The sequence below is a fragment of the Aspergillus vadensis genome (assembly GCF_003184925.1).
Source record: "Aspergillus vadensis CBS 113365 unplaced genomic scaffold BO88scaffold_3, whole genome shotgun sequence".
Lineage (NCBI taxonomy): Eukaryota > Fungi > Ascomycota > Eurotiomycetes > Eurotiales > Aspergillaceae > Aspergillus > Aspergillus vadensis.
In genome coordinates this window covers 1,131,780-1,141,503 of record NW_020292041.1, presented here as the reverse complement: position 1 = coordinate 1,141,503, position 9,724 = coordinate 1,131,780, and the positions used below count along the sequence as shown (strand labels likewise).

The window sequence follows — 9,724 nt, the reverse complement described above, 5'->3', positions numbered from 1 at the left end:
GTGGCATAGCGAAGAGCTTATTTGTAGACTATCGAAGAGGTATCTCGTTCAATCTTCTCTATTTGTCTCTGCCCCTGCCATATATTCTGCAAAAATTCACAGCGTTGCTTCAACCTCATCCACAATGGTCACCTTAATGCTCCCGTTTCTGGTATCCGCACACAGATTCAATGCATCCACGGCCTTCTCTAGGGGAAAAACGTGCGACACCAATTTCTTCAGGTCCAGTACGCCCCCACTGAGACACGCTATTGCAGGCGGCCAGGTATCGCGGTATCGGTTGATGAACCGCAAATCAATCTGTCTTGGTTAGTGGTCTTACTTTCAAGGCCTAACACGAGAAAGGCTTACCTCTGCCAGGGAAATATGCATAAATGGCAGGTTATTCATTACTGCCTTTCCCACGCCAATAACGACCACCGTACCACCCCGACGAGCAGTAAATGTTGCGGTACACACACTGTTCTCAACACCAGTACACTCTAATACAGTTTCTGGGGCGTTGTACTCGTCCGGACCAAAAATTGCTCGGATCGCCTTAGCGTTGCCTTCCGCATCTAATGCTGGATTAACCTGGTATGTGTTGCACCAAGGCGCAAATTCCTTGGCAAAGGCGAGTCGCTTTGGCTCAATATCTGTGATGACAATGGGATGGGCCCCTGATGCCCGAGCAGCTGCGAGGGCGATCAGTCCAATAGGCCCGGCACCGCATACGACTACACCACGACCTAAATGAAGACGCGCGACCTGAATTCCGCGCATGACGACCGAAAGTGGCTCGAGGAGGGCTCCTTCAAGATAGGATATGTTGTCCGGAAGCCTGTAAAGTCTTTAGCATAACTAGCTGAATCAAGAGGAACCAAAACGCACTTATGTAACCATTTGGCCGGGTGGACCTTGTAACGTTGGATGGTACCCGCATAAGGATATACTCCCGCAAATTGGACGTCCTCGCAAAGGTTGTAGCGACCGTCATCACAGAGGAAGCACTGTTCGCAAGGAACCCCAGGTTCGACGGCAACTCTGTCACCTGTGCTTCCCGATAAGTTATCCATTGCAGACATGATGCACAGCGTGACTAACCAGGCTGGAGATGGGTCACTCCATCTCCACACTTTAGCACCACCCCCGCTGCTTCATGACCAATTATGCAATCTCCTTCAAAGACCAGCTCTCCAATGCGACCGGTTTTCCAGAAATGAATATCAGACCTGAGCACGTTAGCGAATAGTGTACACATGTAAATATAGCCGATATTCTTACATACCCACAGACGCCAGTGGCTTTGATTTGCAGTAGGACCTCACCTCGCTGTGGCGCATACACCGGGGCGGGGACAAATTTGAGATTGTGATCTGCTGTGATCTGGAGAGAGGGATTAGGGAATGGAGGCGACAATTGCGCCTGCTCCGTCGGCGATGACTTTGAGGTAGACGTTGGAGCGGGGCTCGATAGAAGGACAGAAGGGGCCATGATGTTGGGTGGTGTATGATCTGAACATTGCAGTTAGAGAAGACGCCTGGGGTGCGTCTGGTTTAAGCTGAAAACATCTTGGGCGTCCCCAAGTTAGTTGGGAGTGACACAATTGCTGAACTCGAGCAATAGGATGCAGCGGAGATAAGCTACCTTTGCCTGGGCATCATGGAGATGGCAACTGGAGGCACGGATGACCCAGCGTGGATCCAGTCCAGGTCATATCTTCCCCGCATGGAATTTCTGGGGTCGGGTCCAGTACTTACCCTTTTGGGTATCCCACATCCGCCTTCCCCGATCTGGTGGTTGGCGCCTCCGATTACCCGATTGGGAAATGGGCTTAATGCTGCCGGATGAGGTTATTCGGATCCAGAGGTTCTTCTTGCTCAGTCCACCTTCACTCTGCAGAACTGGGCTTGTTCTGTTCCCACCTTTTCTCTGCTCTAGGCACCGTACCAGTTATAAATTTGACCCATGTCCCCTCTTGCCCCGCGTCATGTATCGCCCTCAGTATCATTTCTGCAACTATGGCTGTTGGTCCTATCCCACAAAGTAACGGCGCATCAGCCTTGCCGCTGGTGCGCCAGCTGTCTAAAGATCACGACCATGTCTTGAAATCATTCCGTCTTCTAATCTCTGACCTGTGTCAGCAGTTCGGCGGAGGCCACCCGGGGTATGAGTCCACCGATAATGAGCCCAGCAGAACAAAGGGTGTTGACTGACTCGACCAGTGGAGCTATTGGCATGGCGGCCATAGGAGTCGCCCTCTGGCGATATGTTATGCGATATGCGCCACACACCCCAGACTACTTCAACCGCGATCGCTTCATCCTCTCCAACGGCCATACCTGCCTCTTCCAGTACGCCTTTTTACATCTCACTGGCTACAAAGCCATGACTTTCGAGCAGCTCAAGTCCTATCACTCCGACCGGGTCGACGCATTATGTCCGGGCCACCCGGAAATCGAACACGAGGGCATCGAAGTCACCACAGGCCCCTTAGGTCAAGGCATCGCCAATGCTGTTGGTCTTGCCATGGCCACGAAGAATCTGGCGGCCAATTTCAACCGTCCAGGGTATGATGTCGTATCCAACCACACCTGGTGCATGATAGGAGATGCATGTCTGCAAGAAGGAGTCGGACTCGAGGCAATCTCCTTCGCGGGCCATCTCAAACTCAACAATCTGACCGTCATCTACGATAACAACCAGATAACCTGCGATGGTTCAGTCGATCTGACCAACACAGAGGATATCAACGCTAAGATGCGTGCCTGTGGCTGGAACGTCATTGATGTGGAAGACGGTTGCTATGATATCGAGGGAATTGTCCAAGCCTTGGAGGAGGCTCGCGTCTCCCCAGAAAAGCCTACTTTCATTAACGTCCGGACCGTTATTGGTCTAGGCAGTAAGGTGGAAGGCATGGCTGCTGCTCATGGTGCTGCATTTGGTGCTCCAGACGTAGCAGAGATGAAGAGGAAGTATGGCTTTAACCCTGAGGAGCACTTTGTCATCAGTGATACAGTCCGAGAGTTCTTCCAGGAGCTCCCTGCTCGAGGCGAAGCTCTTGTTCAGCAGTGGAACTCGTTAGTGAAGCAATATAGCGCAGAAAATCCTGAGCTTGGGGAAGAGTTCCAGAGACGCATTCGCGGAGAGCTGCCTTCCAACTGGAAGGACCTTATACCTTCCAGCTTCCCTGACAAGCCAACGGCTACGAGAGCCTCATCCGGCCTAGTATTCAACCCTCTGGCTAAAGATATTAAATCTTTCATGGTCGGAACGGCTGACCTGAGCCCGTCCGTGAACATGATCTGGCCAGGCAAGGTTGATTTCCAGCACGTAAGTTCATTCTTGCTGTTTCTCTTAGACCATTGTGGCACCATACTTACTAGATACAGCCTGATCTACGTACCACTTGCAATATCAACGGTAACTATTCCGGCCGATATATCCACTTCGGAGTGCGTGAACATGCCATGTGTGCCATCTCGAACGGGCTGGCAGCGTTCGCTCCAAATACATTCATCCCCATCACTTCTTCCTTTTTCATGTTCTATCTTTATGCTGCTCCTGCCGTGCGCATGGGAGCTCTTCAGCACCTTCAGGTTATCCACGCTGCTACTCACGACTCCATTGGCATGGGAGAAGATGGTCCGACACACCAGCCGATAGAGCTGGCAGCGCTCTACCGTGCTATGCCAAACCTGCTGTATATTCGACCGGGAGATAGTGAGGAGACGGCAGGAGCCTGGCTTGCAGCCCTGGAGGCCAAGAAGTCATCCAGCATTATCTCCACCTCCCGTCACGCTCTGCCCCAGTTGAAGCAAACACGCCGGGAGGGAGTGGCTCATGGCGCGTACGTGCTGGAAGAGGCTGATGCTGCCGCAGTGACGCTCATTGGTGTCGGCGCAGAGCTCTCATTTGCGCTTGATGTAGCCCAGCAGCTGAAGGAGACCAAAGGGATTGCGGTACGTGTCGTCAGTTTCCCATGCCAGCGATTGTTCGAGCAGCAGGCCCTCGAGTACAAGCGCACGGTTCTGCGACGCCATCAAGGTATCCCGGCTGTGGTAATCGAGCCATATGCACCGAATGGCTGGGAGCGGTATGCCGATGCAGGCATCAACATCCGCCGATTCGGCCACAGTTTGCCGGGCAAGGCTGCATACAAGTTCTTCGGCTACGAGACCGGAGTGATGGCGGCCAAGGTGGGCGATTATCTGGACCGACTAGAGAAGGGAGAGTGGCAGCGAGGAGAATTTGTGGATCTGTAGGCCAGTGATCCTTTCGATATCAGTACCATTCAATGAATAAACTTAGACTCAAGACAACTTACCAATGGATTAGTCCAACTCAGTAGCAATTGGAAGATGACCGGAGAAGAGATGTGGGGATTGACTAGAGGGAAGATCCACCCAGACGCGCCGGACTCGTATTGGGGAATCGGAAGCGCCATCCCTCGCTGCTTTAGTCTCCCCACTTTCCCTCCCTTCTTCCCAACTCAATTCCCCTCCACGTTGTTATCTAGAGACACTTCGAATCTTATCTCTAGGAGATCCAGACTATTGCTAACCCTGGAATCTTCTCACGATGGCTTCCGCTGATGCCGCAATAAATGAATCATCACTCACCGCTCCCAAGACGCCAAATAGTTTTTTTTTTCTTCGCGTATCACACGCACTCAAACTCGGTCCCTACGATGCTTACACACTACACCAGTTACCTCGGAACATAAGTGTTCAAGCAAGAGTATATTGCCAGGCCCGGACGGGATAGGGCTTTCCCATCAACGAGACCTGACTTGCAGGCTAAATAGCTAAACATGCTAAGACATGAAAGAACAGGACAGGACAGGATAAGACACAACACCACACAAGAAGTTAGAAGTCTGCTTCACAAATAAGAAAAACATGAGACAAAAAAAAAAAAAAAAAAAAAAAAAAAAAAAAAAAAAAAAAAAAAAAAAAAAAAAAAACACCAACAACTTGAAGATAACCAAGATGGAGATAAAGAAACGAGCAAACTTCAAGGGTATATCAAGCTCTCAGGCCAAATAACGCTATTATAGCATGAAATCATCTAGGCGCTGCTCCTCGGCGATTACATGGACCCCCCATGAGGGAGATAGGCACGGAGCCGAGCGGGTGCCGCTGGCATGTGCGTTATAGAACCTCTCATTCGATTCATCAGCTGGCTCGCTGCTTTCGAGGATCGCCCCAGTATTGTCTTCCAGGAGCTCAACTGTACTCTCGCCGTTCATATCATTTGCGTGCTCGATGCTGCCCTCGCCATTCATTGCGGGCTCACCGCTGGCATCGCCGTTCATCTCATGTGCGGGCTCGGCGTGACCTTCACCGTTCATTTCATGGGTCGGCTCAAATATGCCCTCAATGGCTTCTTGTGTGGGCCTTTGGACTGGTAGAGGGGCTTCGGAGGAATGTGTGCCAATGAGTGTACTCCTTCTTCCTTTCGCCATCTCGAACCGGAGAGTGCGTTGCTGCAGCTTGAATACCGATTCTTGACCATTTCTCATTTGAGAGACTCGCTTCGCAACCTCCGGTGTCTACATTTCATTAGCTTTTGCTATTGAGGTTTGAAGCATGACGCGTACCTCGAATTGCACAAAGGCGGTTCTCAAACCAGAATTAGGGTTCGTCTTCACTATGACATAACAACGTCCGTATTCGCCGAGCATCCTCTTGAGCTCGAACACCGTCTGAGGTGGATCAAGAGCACTTGGTAGACTGCAGGGTGTTAGTTTTCGTCCCATCCACTATTGAGCTTGGCAGGGGGTTTATCTCTTACTTTCCGATAAAAAGGCGAGCTTCACGAGGAAGGAGATCTTGAGCGTTGTCGTCTGTGACTTTTAATCCTCCGGCGATAAGAATATCATTTTCGATGCCAGAACCATTTTGAAGTGGTGACGGTTCTCTGGACTGTGTGTCAGGCTGTTCCGGTTCACGACGACCGTTGGCAACGCTGCCTTGACTTGATCCCGCCTGGGCTTGATCTGAACCGTCTGGGGACGGCTGCGGAGGGCTATTGGTCACGGTGGGAACCAACTGCCGGAGCATCTGGTACAAGGGGGTGTCTCGACCCACTTGGAATCCTGGATGGGTCATGCGTGCAAATTGGCGGTTAGGAGGCATAGACGGGAGGTTACTCGCAGGAATAATATACTGTTGGTCCTGGACGCCATCAGAGATCTGGGAGATGAAAGGATCCCCGTCAGGTATGTCGTTTTCCGTCATGATCACATTCCATTGAGGTTCCAAAGGAACCTCAGGCAAATAAAAGCTCATCTCAGGGTCACAGCAAGAAGGTAAATCGATATACATCCAATGAGGCGGTTGCCCTTCAACTTGCATACGAGCCCCGGTGAAGAAAACCCATTTCATGCCATTATGAAGGAAAGCAGGGCCAAAAGGCTTCTTCCTAGGATATGGAATAGCATTGGGGTACTGCTGACAGAAATTCATGTTGACTGCTGGAGTGGAAGGATGCATTTCTCGTAGCAAAAGCCGTGAGTAACTTATCCCCTTAGCGATCAAGCAAAGCCAAGTTAAGCAACAGACGCTAACAAGCACGAATCAGATACTATCCTCCTAAAGGAGAACTTTATCAAAAGCGTACTAGTACGACGAGCAGTGTGAAAAGATGAGATTGATAAGAGAAGCTGTGGTTACTCTGTCAAATGATAGCGAGCAGCCAAAGCGTGAGTGTTGTGAGGATGGGAGAAGTATGAGAGGCAAACAACAAGCAAGCCGGCAAGGCTCACATACTAACCGTCGAACTCTATGCCTTCACGATGAGGTATGAGAAACGAGCGTCGCAGTCATGACTCCAACTATGACCACCACAAGGCTTCAAATACGGTCCGGACTATGTTCCTCTTATTCCTCGAGGAATCTAGTTACTCCTCGCCGCTTTTAGGCTTGAAATGACATCTATGAGATGAAGGGCGTGGGACATCAGAAAAGGGCAGTGCATTCGCTGCAGAGCCAGCTGTGGCCATTCAAAGACGCCGATATTTGTCAGGAGAACTACGAGTATATGTGCGAATAGTTTGGTCCGTCCTTTTGTCCGGGGAAAATCGGGATTTTGTTGGGGAAAGTCGGGCATGGTTCCTTGGGTGCGAGGACGAACTATACAACTATACGGCTCTAGGCTTGGTATTCTGTCCGATACAATACATTCGAAGCGGAAAACTCAGCCTGTAGGTATCGAGTGAGCGTCATTACATGGTTTGTGAGGCTCTGGCCTTGATATGGAGGTCTGTTGTTGAGCTGAGGCCTGAGGGACGGTCGAGATGGCCGAAAGCAGAAATTTCGACATATGAACTGAGGGGGCTGTGTGGGGATAAGTATAGAATGGCTGCTTCGAGATATTACTTATGGTATTGTAGTTATACCGGGTTGTATTAACTATACAAAACGAGGAAAGAAGCAGGTCATGATTATGTCGTCACCAAGGCAGGAAGTATGCAAACAGGCAAGGTATATACTCAGACAGTGAACGAGGGGGTATCGAATAAGCTTGTCTCCCAGGAACATCATCATGAAACAAATCGTCACTTCACTTTGCAGGCATCCCCATCAACTCTCCCAGCTCGTCGCTGGTGAGTGTGCTCCGGCGTCGATCCCGGTGGCCTTTGCTGGATCCCTTGAGAGCCCGCCCACGCTTACGACTCTCGCTTTCTTTCCGAGCCTGTTCTGCCTCCCGGGCCTCGCTTTCAGCTGCTGCTAGCTTCTGGGGCACGCTCAGGCGAGCTTGGTTGCTTGTTGCTTGGATAGCAGCTGCCCGGCGAGATTCTTTGGGCTGGGGACTTTGAGCGCTGCTTCCCTGGCGGGAGAGCCCCTTCGATTCAGCCTTCCTTCTTGATGGTCTACGTGTTACCGCTTCCGAACGGTGTGCTTTTACTTGTAGCGTCTCATCGTCCGCGCTCGGTTCGCAAGGCGAGTCTTGTAGACCCGCAGTAAATGAGACCTTCCGTGGCGAGCGTCCAGTCATGATGTTGTCACTCCTTTCTTTCAAAGCTTTACTGGCTCTCCTGGATCTCGTTTCTCGCGTCGACTGGCGAGTTCTCCTGGGTGACTCTGCAGGCCGGCTAGCCTCGGTGGTAACCTTTGCAGCGGTTTGTTTCTCTTCCTCCTCTTCTGCCTCTTGGTCTTCGAATATGGGTGACTGAATGGTCGTGTCTCGCCCCACGTCTTGAGATAGTGCTTGCGTAATGTCTAGGCGTAGGTCTAAGCCTTGTCGGAGCTCTTCCGCTTGAATCGAATGGCCTCCATCCGCGATCCGTTTATGCCAGCCATCCATCATTGTAACGGCCTGGCTCCACCGACTTTCCATTTTCTCCCAGCCTTCGCGAAGTCGTTTAATTTCTTCGTCCCGCATTTCTACTTCCTCTAGAGGTACGAACGATGGGTTCGTGAGTAGTGTTCGTAGATGCTCGAGGACATGGTCCATTTGTGCTGATAGCTCGTCACAAGAGGTAGGTAGTGCCGTTACCGAGCCTTGCAGGGACCGTCCAGCCCCGATGCTTGCCATCCCAGTCGCGGACTTATCTTCGTCTTCGACCTGTGATAATCCCTGGAGATCCTTCAGAGTTTCGACTGTGTTTCGTGCCAATGATATCAGCGTATCATTTTCGTCGCTGAGGTTTTGACATAGTTCAGTAAGGAAGTCGTTCGTTTCCTGCTTGAGGCTGTATCCAGGATCGTTGATACCCTCGCCACCGGCCGCCAGTCTAGATCGGGACGATTGACTGGCTGCTGGGTTGATATTGATGGTGGTCATCGACAGCCCTTCCCGCTTTCCGCGCTGGCGTTCAGCCAAGTGCGATTTCAGTTTCTGCATTTCCAGGTCGCGTTTGCGGATGTCGTTGGCGCATTGAGCTCGAACTTGCTGAATGGTCGTCTTCATACGCTGCACTTGCTCTTTGAGTCCTCGGATGGTCGAATCGGCACTAGAAGCGTTCGCCTTCAATGCTCGTTCCTGCGCTTCTGCGAGAGCCAGGGAACGGGTTAGCTCGGAGGCTTTTGTCTTGACTTTCTCCTACAGCCAAGTCGTTAGCCTTCTTTGCGGTCGCAAAGTATACATTTGATGCCTATCGTACCAACTCTGCTGTTTTTTGCGATTCCTCCGCGCGTAGGGTGCGAATTGTGGTTGCTAGATTCTCTCGGTGTTCGGCTTCACGCTGTTGGGGCTGTTAGCCAGTGCGACAATCTTCCTGGACATTGCGGCTCCGTACATCTCTGCGCAGAACCAAATCGTTGACCAAATTGATGATCCTCCCCATTGTGGCCGCTGTGCCTCCCTCCTCATCTTCAGGGTTGGCGAAATCAATGGGTTGGCCGCTCTTCAGCAGCCCCCTGGCCAGCAAGACATTATTAATGTAAGTAGATGCTGCCTGCAGATTCTGTGGCTCCATGGCTTGCCTGCAAGCTCTGGTGGCAGCGACCTCTCTGAAGTGAGAGGAGTTGCCGATTGATGTCGAGGGGTGTTGGTTGCGATAATGCGTCGGGGACCGCCAGACTGTTATTATTATTTTTCGACAGCCGCGGGATTCCTAAAGGGGAAGAACATAAACAGCAGGCGCACTCCGGTGACCGCCACGCCCCACTTCCGCTGTATGCTTATGTCATGCACCTGCCCACATCTGATCTGTAAAGGGAAGTAAATCACTTTTCTTATCGCACGCGTCGCTCGCGCGTCCTCTTGCCTCTTCTCAGCTTCGTCCTCCCAATTGGAA

General features: G+C 51.3%; 4 protein-coding genes across 4 annotated transcripts; 1 reads left to right on the top strand and 3 right to left on the bottom strand.

Moving 5' to 3' along the window:
- Nucleotides 1-41: 41 nt before the first annotated feature.
- BO88DRAFT_381805 (putative alcohol dehydrogenase) lies at nt 42-1,660 on the bottom strand. Its single transcript, XM_025704601.1, has 5 exons — nt 1,268-1,660; nt 1,084-1,211; nt 871-1,030; nt 352-820; nt 42-300 (listed from the first exon to the last, which is right to left on the bottom strand). The coding sequence occupies exons 1-5, from the start codon at nt 1,471-1,473 to the stop codon at nt 97-99; spliced, it is 1,167 nt and encodes a 388-aa protein (XP_025566658.1). The 5' UTR covers nt 1,474-1,660; the 3' UTR covers nt 42-96.
- A 340-nt stretch (nt 1,661-2,000) lies between these two features.
- On the top strand, nt 2,001-4,244 carry BO88DRAFT_331814 (transketolase family protein; the record flags this gene model as incomplete). Its single annotated transcript, XM_025702695.1, has 3 exons — nt 2,001-2,152; nt 2,205-3,312; nt 3,372-4,244. 3 exons carry the CDS (start codon nt 2,001-2,003, stop codon nt 4,242-4,244), a joined length of 2,133 nt encoding a protein of 710 aa, XP_025566657.1.
- Nucleotides 4,245-5,032: 788 nt separating this feature from the next.
- Nucleotides 5,033-6,449, bottom strand: BO88DRAFT_411760 (RNA recognition motif domain-containing protein; the record flags this gene model as incomplete). The annotated part of the gene is made up of 3 exons (XM_025708052.1): nt 5,033-5,533; nt 5,582-5,714; nt 5,776-6,449. 3 exons carry the CDS (start codon nt 6,447-6,449, stop codon nt 5,033-5,035), a joined length of 1,308 nt encoding a protein of 435 aa, XP_025566656.1.
- Nucleotides 6,450-7,419: 970 nt separating this feature from the next.
- On the bottom strand, nt 7,420-9,474 carry BO88DRAFT_432665 (uncharacterized protein). Its single transcript, XM_025709373.1, has 3 exons — nt 9,224-9,474; nt 9,089-9,169; nt 7,420-9,027 (listed from the first exon to the last, which is right to left on the bottom strand). Exons 1-3 carry the CDS (start codon nt 9,401-9,403, stop codon nt 7,546-7,548), a joined length of 1,743 nt encoding a protein of 580 aa, XP_025566655.1. The 5' UTR covers nt 9,404-9,474; the 3' UTR covers nt 7,420-7,545.
- Nucleotides 9,475-9,724: the final 250 nt, after the last annotated feature.

Bases quoted from the DNA above. Each gene is read 5' to 3' on its own strand.
- BO88DRAFT_432665 (XM_025709373.1), bottom strand. From the start codon at position 9,403: ATGGAGCCACAGAATCTGCAGGCAGCATCTACTTACATTAATAATGTC. The intron at 9,170-9,223 runs GTACGGAGCCGC...CAGCCCCAACAG, and splicing joins ATTTGGTTCTGCGCAGAGAT to CGTGAAGCCGAACACCGAGA. The intron at 9,028-9,088 runs GTACGATAGGCA...ACTTGGCTGTAG, and splicing joins CGCAAAAAACAGCAGAGTTG to GAGAAAGTCAAGACAAAAGC.
- BO88DRAFT_381805 (XM_025704601.1), bottom strand. From the start codon at position 1,473: ATGGCCCCTTCTGTCCTTCTATCGAGCCCCGCTCCAACGTCTACCTCA. The intron at 1,031-1,083 runs GTTAGTCACGCT...CGGGAAGCACAG, and splicing joins AGTGACCCATCTCCAGCCTG to GTGACAGAGTTGCCGTCGAA. The intron at 821-870 runs GTGCGTTTTGGT...AAGACTTTACAG, and splicing joins CCGGCCAAATGGTTACATAA to GCTTCCGGACAACATATCCT.